The sequence below is a fragment of the Labrus mixtus genome, chromosome 10 (assembly GCF_963584025.1).
Source record: "Labrus mixtus chromosome 10, fLabMix1.1, whole genome shotgun sequence".
Classification (NCBI taxonomy): domain Eukaryota; kingdom Metazoa; phylum Chordata; class Actinopteri; order Labriformes; family Labridae; genus Labrus; species Labrus mixtus.
In genome coordinates, this window is record NC_083621.1 from 3,578,800 (window position 1) to 3,602,727 (window position 23,928).

Sequence of the window (23,928 nt, forward strand, 5' to 3'; positions counted from 1 at the left end):
AGCTCTGCTTTACATTCAAGGCTGAGTGGGGCCATTTCAAGCAAAGGTTACACACTTCATATTAGCTCAATGAAGTGGACAAGTCGAGATAAACGACAGAATGAAGACAGAAGTAAAGAAAACTACCAAGGAAAAGTTTGTGTTACTTCAGTTTTATTCAGCACTAGTGACTGCAGCCAGATGATCAGACACGAGGATGAAGATGATGATGATGATGATGATGAAGGTGATGATTATGAAAAGTCCTCAATTTAACTTTGACTAGAAAAGGCAAATATCAAATATTAATACCGTACTCACTTGCATCAACTCAGACTGCATCATTAGCACTTATTTTTTCCAATATTTATTTGTGGTCTTTGCTTTGTGCCTTTATCGTAGAAATAGTGTAGCAGACTTAAGATGGCTGCTTGTTGGACATTGAAACGAGGTATGAGATGTGTCAAATGATCTAAAAGTCCTACTAAAAAACAAAACAATTGCACCAGCTGGAAATGAAAGCACTGAGACGCTATCCGTTGTACAGTTAGGCCACCCTGGCTTCTGGCCCTTTCAGGTCAGCTGATCGCAGTTTCAGCCTCTGATTGGTTGACAGACCACAACAAGATAACAGTCGGTTTAGCTGAGTGAGCTAACAACTGAAATTACACTATTCAAAACAAAATAATTTTAAAAAAGAAGAAAAAGGGGGTGGCACTGTGGGTTCCTGGTACAAATCATCCAGCTGACGGGGGCTAAACCTTCTGTGTGGACTTTGCATGTTTTCCATCACACATTTCTTGGGGTACTTCCGCCTCCCTCCACAGTCTTAACAAATGCCGATTAGATTAACTGCCGACTCTAAATTGTATGTGGTGATGCATGCATGATTGTCAATGTCAGCTCTGTGATTGACTGGCGACCCGTCCAGAGTGTACCCGGCCTCTCGCCCAACGACAGCTGGGATCGGCCCCAGCCCCGCGACCTTCAACGCGATAAACGGTTCAGATAATGGACGGAATGAGGGATGGACAGTAGAAAAAAGACAAAACACATGCCCTCTTTCTGTTTACCCTTGCTGGTAAACACAAGTAAAACAACACAACAGTGGGCCTGTAAAGACATGAAGACATTAAAATAACAGAACGATGCAGCAATGATTAAAATGCACACTTTTTATTGCATACTTGATTTGTTCTTTGCACTGCAGCCTCTCATAAGCATTGCATTAATCCATTGTTATCCTCCATTGGCATAACAAGAAAACAGTGTTGGTGATGACTTTATTCACTGTGAGCGATGCAGAAAAGATGCTTAAAGATGCTTTTAGTACCAAAGATGCTTAAAGATGCTTTTAGTACCCATACTTGAAGTATGGGGAGAGGAAATGTTGAGGCTAGCAGGGACGCTGTCATCTCAAAGGCAATCATAAGATTACTGTAAAGGCCGAGTTGCATTCAGGAAATCAATTTGCTTGACTGTCATACAGACTGTAATTTCTGTCAGTTGAATATTGTGAAATCACTTTTCGCTGCAGCTGAACTTTCAGGATGTTTTTGCACTTTTTAAAAAAAACAAGACGTCTTAAGGAAGGGCGCTTGAAATACAAGTTTAATTTGGACAGATCTCTTCATGTGCCCTCGTTACTCCACGTCTCGGGCCCTACAGTGACCAATCAAAGCTTCCAGTGCCCGAGTAAAGAGCGATGTGTGACTGTTGAATTTTTTTATCTCTCTTTAAGGAGAAAACAAATGGGTGTAGCGCCGGGTTTTGCTTTTTCTTGTATATAGTGTTTTAACTGTGTAATGGGAGTCTCACTTTCTCTGGCTCTCCCTCTAATTATCTCTGTAAACGGGCTCTCTCTCTCTCTGATAATTAAATGCAGTTCTGCAGCGGAAAAAATGCAAATGAACGGGACAAACGGAGCAACAAGTTTCTCTGGCTGTTCCCCGCGGACATGCCGAGCCAGGAAAGAGATTCAGAGGCAACAAAGGAAACAGCCTCCATTGTGATAGCAGGAGAAGAGTATTTCATGTTTTTTTTTTACTGTCAGCTGCAGAACATAACGAACCTCTTCTCTGTGTTCGGTTACCGTGCAGGCCTCCCAATTCCCTGCGCTCGTTAAGAACTAAATGAAGCAATGTTGTTTCTCCGACAAGCTAACTTAGACTGTGAATGTATGGCGTTCTTGAAATCACACATTTATATTTGGACAAAGTCTCTTTTAGGGTTTGTCTCCTCTGCAGCTTAAAGTTTTTAATTACACTAAATCACTTCACACGCTGTGCAGGTTAGAAAGTGCTCCACATAACGGTTCGTATGTTCCATAATAACCAAAGTGAAAGTAATAACATAAAAATACAGACATCACAACATGCATACAAATGATGGCAAACCATGGCAGTAAATCTCCTACGCAGACCCCTATGGACCCCCTACCTTTTTAGTGCAAGAAGCCCAGGAGGTCTTGTCCCGGCAGCAGAAGACGGGCTATCGAGTAGACGGAGCTACCCCGACCTTCAGCGAGGTGATCAGGCACTACTACCACCCGACGTCCCTGATGCCCAGCCACTACCTTGTCGTCCCTCAACCACCTCCCGCTATACATTTACAGTCTGACTTAGCTTGTCGGAGAAACAGCACTGCTTCATTTAGTTCTGAACGAGCGCAGGGAATTGGGAGGCCTTCACCGTACCGAACACGGAGAAGAGGTTCACCCAGCCTCCGTCATCGGACTGCGTCGTCCCCACAGCCACCACCGTCGTCCTCTTTCATGCACGGCCTGCTCCGACCTCCACCTCAGCTGCAAGGAAGTGTGGACAACAGGAACGAGAGGAATACAAAGGAGAAATCCTTCCTGCATCTTATCCCATATACTTTTTTTTTGTAAAGCGTCTCCATCTGCAGAGTCCCTCTGCACCTTTAAGAAAAAGCTAAAGACCCAGCTCTTTCATGAATACCTACTAACTTAATGATGATGGTCTCCATATTATTGATGATGATGATGGTAATGACGATGGTTTTTGTTTGATAACGACGACTTATAAGATGGTTTCTATACTGATTAGAGCTCTCAAGAACTGCCCTCAATGTTGTGCTTTGCCTCTGGTCACTTCCTGTCAGCACCTGTGTGTCCAATCAGACTCAAAGCTGATCGTTTGCTCTTACTGACATTGTTCCCTTTTTTCTAGATCCTTGCTTGTGTTGTTCTTACTCTCTGATGTACGTCGCTTTGGATAAAAGAGTCTGCTAAGTGAATTGTAGAATTGTAGAGATAACACTTGTTATGAGTTGGTGCTATAAAAATAATGATTGATGGATTGATTGATTGATTGATTGGTTGATTGGGGGTCATACAGCCATATGACTTTTCTTTGACAGCCCAGTATGTAAAGGAACAGATTGTGAAGGATGATGCACATCAAACATGCAAGTTAAAACCAAAACAGCGGCCATATAATGTTGCTTGATTTGCCTTTGCTTGAACAACGATATATTTTGGTGTCTAAAAAGGCAGGGAAATGTATTCTTGAGGAGTTATTCTTGCATTTTGGGGCTAATCAGTCACTCGATGCTAAGTGCTAAAGCTAGCTCTTTAACAGTCTCACAGATGATTGGAGTAGATCCTGAAGTATGTACTAATCCAAAAATAGACTTTGACTCATGAATCCAGAATCGTTTCGAATCAAAAATAAATTCTGAATCGAATCTTGACCCCAAGAATCGAAATCGAATCGTAAGACACCCAAAGATTCCCAGCCATACTTCAAACCTTCATCAGGTTACATGACCATCTCTCATTCTTGTAAAGTCATCCAGTTTCTGTCAATCAGTTCACCTCTACTCATAGAGGACTATAACTTTGTCTGTGTAAATTAAACGGCCAGGATGCAGTCTTTGGGATGAATTAAAATCTAGAAGTCACTCTCCAAAAACAACATCCAGTATATGATGCATAACCAGTTTACATCTGTATCTTTAAAAATCTTTCTAGCAGTTCCAAATCTGCAAACGACATCTAGAAAAACACACAAAACTGAATACACAACAATAAATGCACTTGGCTATTTCTATTCCATGCATGGGCGCTCACAGATACAATAAAAAAACAAACATGCACCCAATTCTATTACCTGTACCGCCTCTTTCTTTACATTTCATCTATTCAAAGCGTCACACCTCAGTATTCCCACACAGCTGTGTGAAATTGCAAAGACCTTTACGACTGGTCACCAGATAATTTCCTCGAGTCAGTAGCTGGCAGAGCTGAAGGACTTTGCAATAACAAAAGATGAACGTGCATGCCTTCTGAAAGCTGCTTCTGTGTTCCATATATTCCCAGGAAAAAACTCCAGAGTCCCCGAGTGAGGGAAGTGTGGTGGGTCGCGGGGCAGGCAGGCGTTGAGAAATGCTGCAAACATTGGCCGCCTCTTTATTATTTTGGGAAATATAAGCTCGCTTGCTCAATTGCATTTGAATTGCCTCCGACTCACCTGTGCATAGCATTCTCCTGGAGGGAATAACTGTTTATACTCACACCATATGTGGTGTTTTTCCCCCCCTCGCTGTAACAAAATAAATGCATATTGAGAGCCATAAAGAGTAGCCCCAATCTCTTCCGGTGTAAGAGCTTTTATTTTCATCGGGGGACGAGTGAGAGAGAAGATTAACATCTTGTTACAGTGTCAAACATCGCTGAAACATCTGAAAGCTATGTGACTGAAACTGTAAATCAAACGTCCCTGCAGATTTGAACACGTTTGGTTTACCTTCTTTATAGCACAAAAGGTTGTGGCTCTTTTTCCCTCTGACACCTCTGCCTGTGTCAGTGCATGCACTTCACCTCAGGGCAGTAAAAAAAACAATTTCATGTCATTCTGAGCACAATATGTAAAGCCGTCACCTGCAGCCAACAGGACGTGTGTGTTAGAGACCGGAGATATGCATCCCATCATGTGGACAATGCATATGCATATATATAAATGCATATTTTTACCAAAGGAATATTCTTGTACTGCATGTATCTGGCTTTTTCTGAAACACGTTTCGTCTCAGAGTTAATATATCAAAGAGGAATTCATAAATATATGCAGAGACTGTAGAAGGGAAACATATTTTTTTCCACAGGTGGAACTAGAGGGCAAGCCAAGAGACTGCATGATTTATAAAGTATGTTTCCTTTTTAATGGATGTTTTTAATTAAGTGACCACACATCGGAAAAATTTGAGACATTCATTTTTACATACATTTTTTTCAAACATGGCAACACCACTGTGGCCTTCATAGCTCAATGCATTCCAACTTAAGAAAACATACATAGCGAGAGATATTGAAGAAAACATCTCAGTCTCTCAAATTTGACATTTAACACCAAAAAAAACGTACAAGTTAGAAAAGAGAGACTAACATTTAAAGGCCGAAAGAAGAAAATAAGTCTTTTAAGCCTAAAGGAGGACTACCCCTTTTATCCTCCTGATCAGGTTATTCACACATGCACCTCACAGTGGGAGACTATCCCTGTCGGACGGGAGGTGGGGGGGGGGGGGGACTCCTGAGGCAATGCATTACGTAAAAAGAACGATGTGGATTTGTCAGACGAAGCTATGAATCAGGGCGATGTAATTAGACAGGAACATAATATCAAACAAAGAGCACACAAGAACAGAAAACATAATGCAGCTGTTTAATCGAGTGTACGGAGAGAGAGATGTGAGGGGCTGCACGACAGAGAACGCCAGAGCAGTTGAGTTGAGGCTTCGATGCATTTCTCAAGATCCCCTCAGAAGTGCTGGAAGTCGCTCCAGCAACCAGTCCCAAACTCCATACTTTGGTCCTTACTTTTGACCATACCAGGACTTGAACCAGCGACCTTTCCGGTTTCCAACTTGAGTCCCAACAGACTGAGCTACTGCTGCTCCAAAAGTAAAGTTTTAAATAAGTATATATAAAATGAAGGAGGATCATGTTATATTTAGTGCTGTATGGCTTGTTTTCCCTGGGTTGAACATTTCAAGTGAACATGCAGTATGTTGACACCACTGTTTAGGTGACACCACACTGAATAATTTATTACTGCACCTCTCCAAACAGTGTTTTTTATTTACCCCGGAGGCAGGGGGAACCAGTGTTTTATTTGGAACAGGATTTTCTAACACAAACAGGCTTTCAGTGCTAATTTCTGTTTGATGCAAACTCGAAACCTCACAGGTAAACATCCATGTTTACCTGATGTCTTGATTGGTGTGGCATAAGGTAAAGTATTAAAATCAGCACAGAAAGTCAGCGGGAGACTGACATGCTGTGCACAACAGTCAATTTCAGTCTTTAATTTGCAGAATACAGAAACCTGATTGTACGCAAAACCATGCAGGTTTTTTCACTGGATTTCAATCACATATCCTGACCATGAACGGAAAAAAAAAAGATGCATGACACGACAGCCCAAACATTTAGAGCTCCCTCTGCAGTATAGTTCATTAGCTCCGCCTCCTCAGTGTCAACAGATAGGACATGGCTAAAACCAGAAAATCAAAACACACAGTACACACATTTTTTCTCCAAAATGTTTTTTTGTCATTATTGATCATTATTTTCAAGATGAGAAGTAAAGTATAAATGAATTATTTGATTATATAAAAAATGTTTACAATGTCATGATTAGCTAGCTCCCTTTAAAAATGCGTTGTCTATCTTTATTGTCATTGCTATAAAAACGACGCAAAAAAGTTTAGCAGCTCTTGTCACTTGCAGCACACACAGATGGACGGTAAGACTGATTATGTAAAGACAAATAAAAATCACATCATAAGAAGCAAACAGTAAAAAGGCTCTGGAAAAGTGCAAATGGTGCAGAGCAGCGATCAGGTTCTAGAAAAGTTCAAGTAGTGCAGAGCAGCTGTCTTGCTCTCTGAGGAAAGAGAGGTAACAAACACTTATCACGAGAGAGTCGTTGAACTTTCCATAACTGTGACTGTCAGTTATTGGGTACCTCGCAAAGCCCTGGACAGACTCCAGTATGTGCAGAACCCAGCTGCCATGGGAACACATCTTCCCCCCCTCATCAACCTTCACTGGCTCCGGGTTAAATCAAGAATCACACAAAAAACCTACAAATCTCTGCACGGCCTTTCATGAACCCTTCTTACCTCCTCCACGCCCCATAATCCGCCCCTGAACCTCCGGGTCCTCGGACACTGGTCTGCTCTCCTTTCCCCACACCAACCTGTGGACTATGGGAGGCAGAGCCTTCAGTGTGGCCGCTCCCCCTTCCTCTGGAACTCTCTCCCTGGAGGTATCTGCAATGCTACATCTTTGGACACCCACCTGTTCAGCTCTGGATTTGATTAACTGTGTTGTCTTTGTGTGTTCTGATGTTAAGCGTCCTTGGGTACATTGAAAGGAGCTATGTTTAAATTCAAGATATTATCATTATTATTCATCTGAGGAGGAAATGATTTGTTTTATATCTTGTACCTGGATCTCAGGGGAATAATTCAGTCCTTACAAAGAAAAAGCAAATAATGTCCATTACTTGAAGATATGGTCGGTGTAATTGTGTTAAAGAACTTGCCATTGTCGACACAGCTGGATGGAGAGATGGATGGATTTTTAATTGATCCCAAACTTGGAAAATAACGACTTCACAGCGGCAGGTTATCGGTGAAAAATGTAGCCCCAGAGAATAAATATACACAGTCAATGAACCCTCACGCTAGAAGAAAGAAGTACAAACATCCAGACAGTCTACTCAACACAAATTAATCATAGCCTCAAATATAATCAAACTAATTATTGTACAGAGGTGAATGATGTGCAGAGATTTAAAACCAAAGATACTGCATGTTATTAAAAACGATGCAGTACGACCTCTGGTCTTTAAAATAAAAACGATATAAGACAAACAAAAACAAACTCAGAAAGATGTCAGTCATCTTTAAAGAAGGTTCAGCTTTAATCACGTTCAATAACAGTCTGTGGTGTTTGGATGTGTGGTGACCTTTGACCCCTGTTCGTTCATTAAAGTCACCTGTTTTAGTAGGTTGTTCACAGCAGCTGTTGTTTTCTCTCCGGTTCACGCTGTTGGTGTTTCTCTTCAGGTTTTTCTTTTATTTTTTTAACAGTTCCATCAGACAACTTCAGGTGTTGAATGTCTTTAATTTAATTGCCTATTTATGGACTGTTGCACATTGGTTATACACTAGTATTAGTCATCTGGTGTCAACTGTTGCCTAGTAACGGCAGCGGTAAGCAAGAGAGTGCTGGGAGGACTGAGAAGGTAAAAAAAAGTAATGACATGAAGACTTGATTGTAGACTTTTTTAAATAAATAAATATACTATCATTGTTTTGAATTACCTTCACAAAGAGATTAAAATAAACATGTGATGCTAACTGTGATCAGCAGCAGACTGAGCTGTCTGCTGCTGTCAACTCTCCAAGAATACTGCAGGTCGATGAATCACTGTGAAACTCTTTCAGCGTCCATGTAGCTCACATAATTATACAGAAACAAAGTTTGAGATCAATATTATAAGTCTTGTGTACTGCAGCCTAAAGACCGGCGTACACTGTATGACTGTAGATAAGTCATGGTGGAGAAATGTGCTCACACTGAACGAATTAAATCAGGACGGAGTATTCACAAAAGTCGGTTGAAGTCAGATATAGTTCAGTTTTCTCATATGCACAGCTTCAATACAAACACAGACAAAATCTGTATCAACAATAAACACCAGCTAACTAGGACTTAAATCCTTACAAATATTCCCCGTCAGCTGGAGGTCTGCATGTTTCCTGCCAACGTTTCTTTTCATGATGGGAGGCGGGAGAGGAATTAAAACAGGCATTGCTGCCGTTGTCATGGTGATTTCGGATGCTGTTTCTCAGTCTGTGCTGGTAAAATCAGCAAAAAATTTCCCTTAATCTGGGAATCATGTCTCACACTCACACTCACAAAGTGCTCTATAAATAAAGTGTAGTATTATAACTGTACCAGTGTGTGCAGTCGTACAACCAGAATATCAAAGATGCCAAAGTTCATCTGATCAGCTGTGATCGGCCTCTGAGTGCACTGCATGATTAACGTGCAGTCGGGCTGAAATTTGGCCGAACTTTAAAAATCAGTTGTACAACAAAAAAAATAAAATAAATCAGGTCTAAATTGTCCTGAAATCTTAGAGAGTACGCCCGGCTTAAAACGGAGTCAATGGTTTCAGGAAAGAAATATTATGGAGAAGGAAAAAAAAACAGGTCAGCTCCGTCTTTAATATTGCAATAACAGAAGAAGTCATATGAATATAAAATAAATAGTGAAATATAACGGAGAAAATATAAAGCTGAATCAATACAGAAAAATTGAGTTGATGAGGTTGGTACGGATATGAGGTGTGTGAAAGTAAAAGTGAGGCACTGTTAAGATTTTCAAATTAAAACTTAATTTTTTTTAAAGCTGTAATTTACAGCTTGCTGTCTCTTCCAGGGGTTTTTAATTAAGAGAAAATATTCCTTTAAACTCAGAGGAAAGATAAAACTCATGTAGTAAATCTCCTTTCCCTGATATCTAGTAAATCAGTGACACGCACTTATAAGGAGTCAATTACTACTGAAGATTTCTGTAGAAAGGAGCATTTCTCCATAACTGAAAATGACCTTTGATACTTAACTTGCAAACCAAAAATAAAATTAAATAAACTTAGAGTAGTTCTCACTATATGTCTTCTTTATGAATCATATCATGCACAGTCACTAAACGTGCTGTGATTGATTCTGTTCAACAGAAAATGAAAATACTGTAATTCCGTTCTTTAGATCCTCCAGGAATCTGAAAGAATATCTCCGACTGCTGCTATCAGCGAGCTTGTACTTTACAGCTGATTGATGCTGAAGTGTTTGTGGCTCATTTATATATCCTCTCTATCACTCACATCCCTTTATTCTGTCTCTTCACGGCCATGCTCCGCTAAAGCTAAGCAGCAAATTCAAACACCTTGAAGCATGATTTATTTAAGTACATTTTGTTAGTAAAGTTTGGAGACTGAATTCACTGTAAAAAAGTCGGCCAATCAAAAGGCACTTTTCTCAGCACAAATGCAAATATGATTAAAATGCATTTTGCAATTTGAGCTTTTATGATTCCGTTGAAAAGCGCAGACTCCATCACTGATCGGGATAAGGGCTAATTGGAAACGGCAGAACAGTGAAAGCCTTTGAACTCAGTCTTCTTTAAATCTGAAGCTGAGGTCAAGAATGGACTTAAAAGCCAGTAGGGTTATGTTTTTACTTTCCATGCTAATGTAGACCTTCACATTTTTGTTGCAAAGGCATGTTTGTTTTCTCCTTTTCTGCAAACAGAGAATTGACTGAATCTTTAAGGTGAAAAGCAAAGCAAGAATATAATTGCAGCAAAAAACTACAAACGCAGTTTACTGTTGTGTTTTTTATGCACACTCTCTCTGTCTTTCTCTCTCTGTCTCTCAGCTTCTCTCTCTTCGTCTGTCTTCCTCCCCCTCAACACGCCCAAAATAAGCACAGGACACTTTACACTAATGTCACTTTATCAGGTATACTGTCCTCCCCTCATCAGCAACACTGAAGCATCGGCCACCTTTAAAGAAAAGGAATTTGGGGCGCTGGTGGAGCAGTGGTTGCTGCGCGTGCCCCATGTATGGAGGCTTGTGGTCCTCCAGGCGGGCGGCCCAGGTTCGAGTCCCACCTGCGGCTTCTTTCCCGCATGTCATTCCCTACTCTCTCTTTCCCTGATTTAGAACTCTGTCCACTATCCTATCTCTCCATTAAAAGGCACAAAAAGCCAAAAAATAGACAAAGGAATTTTAAATAATACACTGGAGCACCATCTTTGTTGACTAAGTTAGCGCCTCAATCCATCCATTATCTATACTGCTTTTCCCATTCAGGGTCGCAGCGGGGGGCTGAAGTCGATCCCAGCTATCATACACCCTTGACTGGACGCCAGCCAATCACAGGGCTGACATATAGAGACAGACAACACTCACATTCACCAACAGGCAATTTAGAGTCAGCAGTTAACCTAACGAGCATGTCTTTGGACTGTGGGAGGAAGTCAGAAAACCCAAGTATGCACTGGGAGAACATGCAAACTCCACATAGTCTGTTTTGATCTTTGAAGGCAATCCTTTACACTGTGTTTTTAACGGACTCCGAAGCTCCTTCAGTGAGCGACTAGTGATGCCACAATGTTCCACTGAACGTCTCAGGCGGTCCTTTGTTCCTGCAGCAGTCCGATATTTTAATGAACATTTGTAGTTGTGTTTCTGACTCACGGCTGTACATTCAAATGGTTTCAGTGGTGTTTGTTATTCTCAAAGCTCTCTCAGTCACGTGCGTCAAAAGGTCAGAGCAGTAGAGGAGGCTATTGGGTGAAACATTGGATTAAGTTTGAGTTTCAGTGACAAACAGTCGCTGATTCAGCTGCAGGCACATTCCCAGAGGACAGACAGAGAAACGCTCTGTAAGTACAAGAATGTGTCACCAACGCATAACATATATCTCTATATTCACACATCATATGGTGTCAGACTCACACTTTCTCTTTCCTTTTCATATTCATGTGACATCTGTAACCTGTATGTTATTTCATCACCCGTCACTGTCAGGTAGGCCGTGAGTGTCAGCCTGCAGGAGACGACCTGGAGGCTACAGGTTAGATCTCAGAATATCTGAACGACGTGAGTTTAAAGTTTAATTCAGCTGTTTTGACACCGCACATTGTTCTCATGGTATATTTGAGGATTGTGTGTAGAGTGGGCCGGATGTGTGTGTGTGCCCTTTCAATCAGGTATGAAAATCTGATTTAAAAAGGGCAACATGCTTAAAGACGATCTGCGCAGAAAGGTCGTCATCTGCTGTTATCGTCTGCTAAACAACGAGATAAGGAGTCTGCAGCCGGGGCTAGCAGGTGTGAGAGGCTGAACCCAGGCGTAGCAAGCTCACAATAAACATGCTAATGCTAATGTCTACCATGTTTACAATCTTAGCAAAGAGTTCTAGCATGCTCACACCTTCTTATTAGTAGAATAACAAACTCTCTGTGAAGCTGATTACTTTGCACTTATTTGGTCAAATCCATGGACTGTTAATATATCAGTGGATGAAGCCTGAGTGACATCACCCATTGGTTTCTGAAGGGCTGTTGGTAAACCTATCCATATGGGGTCGCCATACTGGAAATGCTGAATCTATAAAATGTGTCTCAGCCGTTCTCTCACTCATAGTTATTTCCATTTTTCATTGATCACTTTGAGCTGCTGTTTTTTTAAGTTTTAAGTCTGTTGTAGTTTTCTTCAGGTAAAGTGCTTCATGATGTTCTGCTCATGCTCGACGCTGCATGAATAGTTTCTCACTTACTTTTCAAAGTTAAACTTCTGCCTCTTTAGCATTCGATACAATTACAGTCATTTACACAGTTCAGGCGTAATGTGTAATTAGATAAACCCTTGAGTACAAGTGTAAAAATATGTAATCTCCTCTAAACTACATTACAGATAAACGTCCCTGTGTGTGTGTGGGGGCAGTCCTGCTGGCTCCGAGCCCAGAACAAGGACTTGTTGACATCCAATCATGACATCATAAGGAATTAGACTGTTTTTTATTTCTTTCCAACTGAGACTCAAAATGTTGTTGATGACCAGTTTTATGAGGACGTTTTAAAAAAGAGTCAACTTCTCATTTCTGTGAAGAAGAGCCAACCATATCATACATGCAAACTGTCAATACTTTTCTTAGCAAGCTGTCTCACAATGAGCCTGAGTACAGTAGTTGTAACAATTCACAACTAGACTCAGTTGCAGAGAAAAGTCCAGGACACAAAAAGCAGGTTGAAAGAGAAAGTGATTTAATTAACAGTTTGTTGGTCATACACAAGGAGACAGTCAGCGAGGGTCATAAAATCCAAAGAAGGGCAAATCCACAAAATCCAATCAATGGTCAAAACCGGGCAAGCAGACACGAGGTAAATAATGCTGGAAAGCATGAAACACTAGAGTAACGATGACAATCACAGGGGTATAAATACAGGTCAGACTAATGGGAGATGAGACACAGGTGTGTTGGAACAAAAGGCGGGAAAACCGAACCGAACAATGGCAGGAAGTCAGACTAGAAATCACACACAAGCAGCAGACAACAAAAATGAAACAGGAAGTGAACATAAAACAAAATGTTGACTAACAGAATATCACAGTAGTAGGTTTGATTTGGTTTTCTGAAGGTATGTCTCAGTAAAATCAAATTATAGCTCAGCTTGCAACACTGCAGAGGAAACATGTATTTTGCATACCAAAGTATGTCTCCCCTTCAATTAAGGTACAAAACTGTTGGACAATAATGCACATAAAAAATGTTTGTAGATGTTCAAGTCAAGTGTAAAACATTTTGAATTTCCTTTTGGATTGTCAACAGGCTGTTGGTTTTAGGCTCATTATTGTATTTGTAACCTCTCAGAGATTTGGACATATCTCAGCGTGATTATGTCAACATGAGGAATGCTACTTATCACCTAGCTGTATTTCTTCCAAGTCCTACCCACACCTTAGCTGAACTCCACCCACAGATCATCTTACAAATCTCCAAACTTTCTAATATTTAAAACTTTATTGACTCAACAGGAACTTAAAAACGTCCAAGTGGATAAAATATTCAAGCTGTACAGACACGAGAGATATATAGTAGACAGACACAGCAGATACATTTCCAGTATATGTCCTCGTTCTGTTCTGCAGTCTGCCTCTTCACTTGAGAGCTTTACATATTGGAGGAGTCCCTCACGGCCTGAAAACCACAGGACTTCTCCGTCTCCGTGCACTCAGACTTCCTCTCTGAACAGCTGGCTCTCTGGCTGAGAGCCGTCGAGCTGGAGAGGGCTGAGCCGTGTTTCCTCCTGGCAGTGATAGAGCTGCTCTCCAGAACGCTTTCCCCCTGGTGCAGGATGCTTCTCACTGTGTTTGGCAACCCGGGAGGGGGGGCATCACATCTGGTCCTGTGCTGTGCAGAGGCAGTCGAGAGAAGTAAATTCTCTTAATGACGACTGACTGGCCATCGGCCCGGTCCTCTGCGGCCGGGATCGTGAAGCTGAACTCCTGCTTGAGCGGAGAGAGAAATCTAAAGACGGAGAACTTTAGTGATGTGTGAAACAGAGAACACATTTCAGGTTTTTTTTTTAAATTGGTGCCTGAATGAAAATGAGGGTGCTTGAAGCGGAACATGTTGCTTCTTGTTTCGCTGGATGATCTGACATTTTACTTGGCTCTCCTCTCCAAGGTCACACTGTGTGCTCTAAACGCTGCTGTGTCCAGATGTGCGGTCAGTCAGATCGATGATAGATGCTTAGAACCCACAGTGGATCCATTAATGAATGATTCAAGACATGGGTGGGTTTAAACTTTCAGCTTGTCCATACATATATTCAAGTCCAACCTTTGGGATCAGAATACACTCTATAACTTCATATTCTTGTTTTTTTTTCTTTCAAAGTGTTAAACATAACCCAAATCATTTCTAAAATCACTTTCTAAAGCAGTTTGTCAATGCAACCTCAGCGTCTCTCGTGCTAGATCTTTTTAAAACTGCTTGATTAACCAAAACTTTGTGGCGTCTGGTAAGAATGCGTGTATAAAAATACCATTAAAACTCTAAACATCTGACTCTACTCCAAGAAGCTTTCCTCAAAAGGGAATTTCAAAATTAACATATTTTGCAATGAGGGAACATTTAGTCACTTTTTGAGCCGATTTGCGCCTGCAAACCTGATGGGTGACTAAAGTCATCAGCCATAATCTTAACTAAACTACCCTCCTGACAATGGCTCTACAGGTGTTTAAAACACTTGAATAAAGAGTATATTATAGTGGGAAACAGTGCTTACGCAAGCTGCAAGCAACGGTCCAGTCAACCCAGCTCAAAAACATATATTGTCAAGTGGTCTCGAGGGTTAGATCTCGGTCATTCTGTGTCAATTTGTGTGCAATATGTAGCTTCAAGCTAACCAAAGTGTGCTAACATTAGCCTGCTAACACAACAATGCAGGACACAGGCAACTTATTAAGCTTAGTGCTTACTTATGGTGCGTTCAAAATTGATAACTCCTTTGTGCAATCGTGAGGGTAGAGGGGTTGGTGTTGTGTCGCTGTAGGAGAGCGGAGGCTTCAGAATAGCCAAACAGCAGTTTGTTTTGGTTTAATGCGGGTGCTCAAGGGCGACATCTACTGGATCAAAAAGCCGCACATTCTTCCTTTTAAAGCAAAATGCGTTCAGTTCACCTCATGTCTTCTTTAAAGTCTGAAACATAAAGTTTCAACCTGGTTTCAAGTCCAACCTGTGGCTCCATTCTCGATGTCATTCCCCACTCTCTCTCCAAATTACCTACTCCATCCACTGCCTTGTCCAAATAAAGGCAAAGCCCCAAAATGAATCTAAAAGAGAATAACAACCCTAAAGGCATCTCTGCGTTAACGGTTGACACATATACACACAGTGCTGTGTTTGTGACGTTTTGGTCTGACAGCTCTGATATGTTACCTTCTAATCTGACAGGATGTGACAGCAGAGGTGTAAAAGCTCTTCACAAACACCTTTATCCGTAACTTTTAGACTTTTTCCCTCCTCGGGTCGACCTTGAGGACTCCCTCCGTCTTTTTTGCAGCACACTGAGCAGCCGAAGAAACAGGCCAGGTTGCATGCTAAGTGGAGGTGGTGGCTCCTGTCATCGCCGACCTGGGTGCTATCAGGAGCGGATCAGTCGGCTGTGTCTGGATGACATGACTCCGAGTCACCGCTGAGGCGTCCCGCGGCCTCGGTGTCATGGCAGCCCGGCTCAGCATGACAAGAGGGAGACTAGAGGGGGTGAGGAGTCAGCATCTGAAACCACATCCTGGGGGTGCTTCCACAGCCATATGTTTACTTCACAGCTCACCCCCAAAATCATATAAACAGATTAAAAAAAGATAATAACGACTTATAACTGAGCATCTTAAGGCAGTGGGAGAGACGAGGGAGGACAGTAGTAACGGCAGCCGGTGCAAGAATACAACTTGAAATGGATCTGACAGTTTAAGACGTACCTCCACATAGCATTGAATCTGCAAATTGAAACGCCGTCTCCTTTGTTTACACGAGGTCCTGTGAGGTGATGTGATTATCCTGTAGTATGAGAATATCTTGTAGTGTGTGCTTGCTTGCTTGAGATTAAAGAGAAGAATATCTGATGAGATCTATATATATACCTCCTTAAGTGCATGATGGTACCTGACTTCAAAATCGGGTATGATTTTAAAACTCCTGCAGTTCTCATCTATTGTTGCAGCATGCATCCAGTGATTTGGTCGGTCCATGACTTTTTTTCCTTCCTTCTTCCACTCGATTGGAAGGATTGGTTCTGACATGTCTTTCTCTGTGGATGTTATCTACTACCTTTGATCGTGTCCAGTTGTTCCTCTAGTTTAACTTTCATACTAACATTTGTAGGTTTGAGGGGAATGTCTCAACAACTGTGGGATAAAACGTCATGAGGTTTTGATTTGATATCCATGGTTGTTAAAGGATGTATCTTACTGACATTTATGATTAATGAATTATCCTCTAGATTTACCACAGTATTAAAGAACGTACCTCAGAGGCAAAGAAATGTCACGGCGCTCATGTTCATGACCCCGCTCAGGTTTAATTAATAAAACTTTGTGTAATGCTCCAAAAGTCAAAGTCCTATCGCAGCATCGAGTTGTCCGGAAGTGCCGCCGGTGCTCAACTAACTGAACACCTAATGCTTCCAACTGCTTATCTTGGTTGGTTGAATGATTTTTGTAATCGGGCTGAAATAAACTGAATGTACGCCTGTGGTAGCCCCCCCCCCCCCCCCCCCACCCGCCCCCGCTCACAAACGTCATACAAGAACTCTAACTTTTACAAAAACTATTGCTTCTACCCAGTGTTCTCGTATCCTTATCACTGAGTGTTTTTGACCAAAGGCGACCACCGCGGACAAATCGGCGTTCTTTTTGTCGTCTTTTGACACAAGTTACACTTTGAATGCACTAGTGACAATCAAACCGTAGCCTACTGAACTTCGGCACTTCAGTGGTTGCTGTGAGAATGTCAGTCAGCATTATGGTGTCAGCACTTAGACCAGTTCAAGACTTCCCGCGTGGCAAACGTGGGGCCCTCTGACCTTCCTCACAAGACACAAAATAATGTACAGTGCCTTTTCAAAATCATCTTAACTTCACATCCTGTATTAGTAAGAACAAAGTATACTTAGTTTTAAAGTTGGATCAGGGATACATAAATGTAAAATATTTAGGCTTCATTGTGATTCACTTGTACTGTAAATCGTTCATTTACAAGACAAGCTGTTTCACCTGCCCCCCCTTTCTGAGGAGGGTTTGTTGTTCGTTTGGTGCCTGTTTTGATGTAATGTTGAGAAAGTGGCAAGGCCGTATATATTGTGTTTTATTTTGAAATTGACCGGACGCTCTGTGTGTTTCCTTGTCTGACTTCCTGTCCGGGGTTGTCATAAACTGTCTAGCTTGACTGTAGCGTACTGCGTCGAAAAAATGGACTCACAGTGTATTTGAAACTGAGCAGAGCGATGTGGCCCTTAATTAAATCATCACTTGCCTCTCTGAAAAAATAAATGAATCAATAAATGTAGGCCGTTAAATGACCTGGTTGTGACACCCGGGTAAAGTCTATTTGTTTGGAAACACTGGATGACCATTACCTTACTGCCATCATGTTTCTATTGCAGGCTCTGATGTGAAAAAAATGCTTTGTGTAAACATGAGGCCCCCCATAGATGATGAGGGGTGAGCCTGTCATTAAAGCACCAATGACAGAGCAGCTAGCATGGCAATAGACTCTTCTTCTGTTATCTTTTCAGGATTTTGTTGAGCACACCTCCGCTGTTCTTTTTACTCACTTTTTCAAGCACTAAGGTAGAGAGCATATACTGTACAAAAGCAGGAAAAAAAATGGATTGTTTAATCAATAAGGGAAATAATCACCCTGCAGGGGATCAAAATTGTTATTTCCTGTAATTGATACAAAGTGCACGTTTGAATTAGGGTAATTAAATTCATTCTTTATTTACATTCTGCTTACTGCATCGCTCTGACAAGTCCATTTTGCAGTTCAGACGGCTTCTTTCTCTGAGAGAGAAAATCTATTTTCTAACTGCTGTCGCCCCCCCGCCACCGAGAAGTCCACTGATTATTCTGCAGAGAGAGAGAGAGAGAGAGAGAGAGAGAGAGAGAGAGAGAGCAGGGTGCAGCTCCAGCAGTGGCCTCCATCAGTCATCAGGTGTGCTGGAATAGGATGCAGCACACAGGTTGTACTGCCGGCAACATGATGAAGGAGCCCGGCGGCGTGATTACGCTGCTGCTCGCCTTATGAATGGAATAATAGAGAGAGGCAGAGTGCGGTGCTAAATCCTCCTGATGGAGGGCGAGACTGGAAGTGTGTGCGGTGGGGAGGAGTCCCGGGCCCTCCCATGTGACCGGGAGAAGATAAAGGACTGACAATAGATAATTAAGGAAGTGCCAGGACCTCTTCCCTCCTCACACGGCTGTTTTATTAAAGGGGGTTCAGTAAGGAGGAATATTAATAAAAACTACCAGCCTGGGTGAGTCAGGGATGAATATAAATTGGGACCGGTGGGGGGAGGAATGCTTCAGGGAGCATTTATCAGGAGTGTAGAGAGAGAGAGAGAGAGAGAGGGGGGGTGGGGGGGGGGGGGGGGGGGTGCACACTGATCATCATGGCTGCTCTGAAGCTCCTGCTGCTGTGTGGATCTCTGGTGAATAACCAAACACCTGTCATCAGCAACAAAAGTGCTTTAACGGGCTCTCATGTACGTACACTCACACTGCTGTTCACATATTCATGTGCATGCTACACCGCTGTGCATTTAATGCTCTTTTTCTTCTTTGCTTCCCCCCATTTCACAGAGACACATTGTTCCTGTTTTCTGCCTTTTCAAAACAGCTGCTATCGCTCTGTATAGATTCCTACCTGCTCAAAGACGACAACTCACCGCTGTGTTCTTGTGGTTTAACTCGAGCCGGGGAAGTGAACGTTGTGGTAGTTCAGAGACAGAAATCTCACGGCTGAATCACATGTTTGTTTACAGCGCACAATGTTTTTGCTCCTGCGCTGGCGTTAGCGTAACCTCGCCCGATTGTCGTCGGCTGTTTCACATAAAGTAACGAGTTCTTTTAAATGACTGTTGTTGAATCTGGAAGGTTACTAATTTCTTACTAGTTACCACAAATACTAACACTTTAGCCTCAACACTGGATATACTACCTCAACCATTAACATCAGTGAGATTCTTTTAAACGTTGCTGATTGGTTGATTGATTTTATTTGATTATTGTGTCATGCATAAACATCATGCCCAGCCCAAAACAGGCTAACAAGACTCCATTTTTAATACAAAGACAATGTTGCTGTTACATCAGTCACAATAAACCAGTAATAATAATAATATCATTTTATGATTGGACCTATTCTGGGTCATACAGTAAGTACGTTTAGTTTTTTATATGTAAAACATGCTCTGTATAAAAGGGCGAGTTAATCAAAACTAGTGCCCGCTACTTTACAGCACACTTAGCAGATACAAAGAGAAAGTTAAAACAGACTCAATAAAACAAGAATCAAACATTTTCATAAAAACACGGTCCACTTTAAAAATCCTCATTTTTTGATAAACATATTATTATAATTATTATGTATTATTATTATTATATAAGGTCTTCTATTCAGAAGACTTCTTCTTCCTCCATGGATACTTGCACCTTAAACACTCCAACTCCCTAAATTGAGCATATTTCATACGAAGGAGAAAAGTTTTTGGGAGATTTCGAGGTTAAAGTCGTATTTGAGAATAAAGTCTTAAGAGCAGAAAGTTGTACATTTACCAGAATAAATTCTTTATTTGAGTCTATAGTATAGAGTGAACGTGGAGCATCTTGTGAAGTTATACTTTAGTAAAGGTTTCACAAATAAGGAAATAATTCATCTTTTGGCACATCAGCGTCACACTGTCATGACTATCATGACTATCAGGACGCTGAAGGGTACTGCAAGAAACTGGAGAAAGACCCACACTGGCATGGAGAAAATGATTTCTTTTGTGGCAGAGGAAATGTCTTTGAGGGTTTTCCTTTCATCATTTTGGCGCAGGCTGATGGCTGATATTCTGATACAACCTTTCAGAATAATAACCAAAAGTAATTTCGATCGAATTAAGAATTTAATATTATGAATTAACAAACTCATTCGCTTCAATTTACAACTTTAATCTCAAAATCGTAGAATTCTTTTTTCTTTAACATTGCCCTACTACGTTGTAATTTCAATATATTCTGTATGAGAATGTCGTATTTTAGCTTAAATAAATTTTTCTTTCATTTTTACTTTTAAACCTCGGCTGTGGCTCAGTGGGTAGAGTCGGTCGTCTCTCAACTGGAAGGTCAAGGGTTCAATCCCCAGATCCTGCAGCAACATGTCCGATGTGTCCTTGGGCAAAATGCTTAACCCCAAGTTGCTCCCACTGCTTCGTCGGCAGTGTATGAATGTGTATGAATGGATTAGTTACTTAAACACAGCAGCCTCTACCATCAGGGTGTGAATGTGTAGGTGTGACCTGCAGTGTAAAAGTGCTTTGAGAAGTCAGAAGGATAGAAAAATCTTATACAAGCTCAAGTCTATTTACCATTTAACTCTGTAAAGCACTTTGAAATTGCTTCATATTAGATCGGCGCTCTATAAATGAATCCGCCTCTGCTTTCCTGGCTCAAATTTGATATCAGAAAGTAATAATAATCAAAGAGAAAGTGTACCTTTAAAAGTGTTACGCACTTTCCATTTAGCCTTCAGGCAGTCATACGTTGAGTCATGTTCATGCCAATCACATTTCCCAGGAAGTCCAAAAAAAGATGACAGCCTTTCCCAGTAAAAGAGAAGTGAAATGATGTGAATGTATTCGACACAATCTGACGACTCGATGAGTAGCTCTGCACTCTGAACACTCTGACTTCCTGCTCGCTCAGTCTGCTTCCTCTTCTGCTCACAGATCTTTAAGTCTCACAATCATCTTATCCTTTCTTTGCTAATTAATACTGACGCTTTACAATGCACGCTAACACCGCAGGATAAATGCACCCAAAGGGACGACAGAGTCTTGACCTTGTTCTTGTAGCATCTCTTGCAGAATAATTACTTGGCAACAGGCTGCGATGGCAAACGTTGTCGACGTGTGTTTGTCTGCGGAGCAGCTTGAAAAACAGCATAAAGGGTTTGTTTTTTAATGAGGACAAGAGGCGACATCACATTTTGTTTTTTCATGATCTAGTTTTTATTGTTGGGTAAAATGACAAGCGTGTTTTCTCTATATAAATAACAATCACATGAAGGAACATACGAGACATGGCTATAATGGAGGTGAGAGCGGTGTTTGTGATCACAATGCGCTTGTTTGTGCACAGGATGTAGAGAATGACAGCTGTAGTGTAGTTTGTTCTCATTTCTTAAAAAGGAAGGTGAGTATTTGCTCGGCAGGAAAAAAAAGGACAGAAACCTGTGTGGATCTGTACATCGATGGGAAACTAATGGAGTCACAGTCAGCCGCTATGTACAGAAACATAAATAGAAAGGAAGAGGTCATCATCACCAGTACAGTCGGGTTTAAAGGTTATAAAGGAAAAAACAAAACAGATGAAATCAAAAGATATACAAGTCAGGTTTTACAGGAAAGACAGAGTGACTTTATATAATCTGTACACATTAAAAGTCAGTACTAAATTTTGCGATACAGTTGCCCATTGTGATTCACAGAGTCATAGAGTGCCAGGGTGATTATGCATAGAAATGTGTCCAGCTAGGGAACAGTTTCATCGACTTGCCAACTATATTTCTGCTGCAGGAGCGTTCGGGTAAAAGAGCCGAGTCTTTAAATTCAAAGACCCTCTCTCTCTCTCTCTCTCTCTCCACAGTGTGACGACCCCGCCCTCCAGTGTGCTAGCTCATCATTAACTTAAGTTACACAACATCCACTCAAAGAATCACGCTGTCAAACAGAGCAGCGTGTCTCTCACAGGTCTTTTTTTTTTGTTTTTGATGCAGCGAGAGGCTTTCTATTTTATTTTACTTTTTTGGTCCAGGGACAAAGAAATTAAGATTTCTTCACACGTGAGTGCTCTATTGACTCACTGCTAAGGAAACATTTGAAATCCTTACGATTTCACAATGTGGAGTGTTTAAAGCTGGTACAGTTTAACTAACATCACCACTGACTTTCTGCTTTGGACTAAACAAAAAGGGAGATTTATATATTTGAAAACCTTCCCCAACGCTGGGTATAATTTGGGATCAAAGGTTACAGATCGCACAACTGTAATGAACCGCTCAGTCTCTGTCTGCACTTCAAACAGGATGGGATCACAGCAAGGGCTCGTTTTAATTAGACTGAGGCGGCTGCGTTGGGCGGATGGAAAGACGAGAGAGAGCGGGGGGATTGTGAGGAACAGCTCTGACCACAAATGGAGGGGTCAAAGGAAAAGGTGTAGTCTGCAGTCACACAGGGAATAATTACGCTAATTCCTCTGATGGAGGGGAATTTTCCTTGAAGGCACAGGAAAAAAGTTTGGGATGGGTAACTTTAATTACAATCTGGACATATACAGTATATATATTTATATATATTGATTTTTGCCAATTTTCTTTAAATATTAGTTTAATTCAGAGATTATCTACAGCATTCCCACACACTGAAAACAACTGTTTTTGATTAATAATTGCAAAAGTTGCACATGTTTACGGACTCATACCGATTTTTCCTGAAAAAGAGAACCAGCAAGCAACATTATGTTGACTTAAACGTGATCCAACAAGTGGGAAAACGTGTTTTTAACTCTGCTTTAAGACGATCAATCGACAATCAATTACTCCTTCGCTTTTTTTTTGCTTTTTTTTTTCATGACAGTCCTTCATCCAATGGACTTACAAAATTTGTTAGTATTCACAATTGCACTCCCACAAAATTAAAGAATCTGCAACAGAATTCAGTGCAACAGTACCTTTGAAGGAAAACAAAGCTCGTTGGGTCTTTACGTTTGCGTTACTTAAGACTCTCCAACCCACACCACCACGTTGCCTTTGAGGACGTCGGTGATCTCACAGTTGAGCTTGTTGAGCCGTCCGTCCAGGATGAAGAGAGACTCCCTGGACGGGGTCATGAGGTACTGTCCGAACAGTCCGCTGCCCGCCATCACCCTGTTCCTGCCGCTCCACGGCCACTCGAACGACCTGGTGGCCTCCTTCAGGCTCTTGATCATCTTGACCTTGCCGGAGCTCAGCTCCACGAACAGAGCGTCAGTTTGGCGGCCGGAGCTGCCGAACACGTTGTACTGGTGGACCTCGGTGAAGGAGCGCTGGAAGGACAGGTCGGACAGGTGGAGGTTGGTGTGGATGTCGAAGGGCTCCTGGATCTCCCCACGCTCCGAGATCTTCTGGATCCTCATCAGGCCATCGCTGTCGTCCACGGTTACCAAGTAGTGACCATCTGGGGACGCGTAGGGAGTGCCGGTGACGTCGCGGTTCTGGCCGATCACACTATCAGTCACACTGTCCAAGACGAGCTGTGGCTGCGTGGCACCGGTGGAGTCGGCCCTGCAGTTGACGAAGTAGTAGCCACCGAGGTGGGTGTAGGCCACCGACTTGGGGATGCAATTATACTCCCACAAACTGATGTTCTTCACGTAGGACGTCGTCTCCAGGTCGATCTTGTGGAGAATGGGCTCGTTTCGATGAAGGATGAGGCCAAATCTGTTAAAGAATGGTGAGAGAAGAAAACAAAGAAAACAATTTAATCAATAACATTTTGTTGTTTTCTTTGTTGTTAGTCCCAGTTTATGAAAG

At 41.7% G+C, this 23,928-nt stretch overlaps 1 protein-coding gene across 1 annotated transcript in view; it reads right to left on the minus strand.

Annotated features, from left to right (window-relative positions):
• Nucleotides 1–21,343: 21,343 nt before the first annotated feature.
• fstl5 (follistatin-like 5) overlaps nt 21,344–23,928 on the minus strand; it is a 208,602-nt gene continuing 206,017 nt past the window's right edge. Inside the window, exon 16 of the mRNA XM_061047595.1 lies at nt 21,344–23,835. Within this exon, the coding sequence (XP_060903578.1) occupies nt 23,133–23,835 (703 nt within the window). The 3' untranslated portion in view covers nt 21,344–23,132. The remainder of the gene's footprint in view (nt 23,836–23,928) is intronic.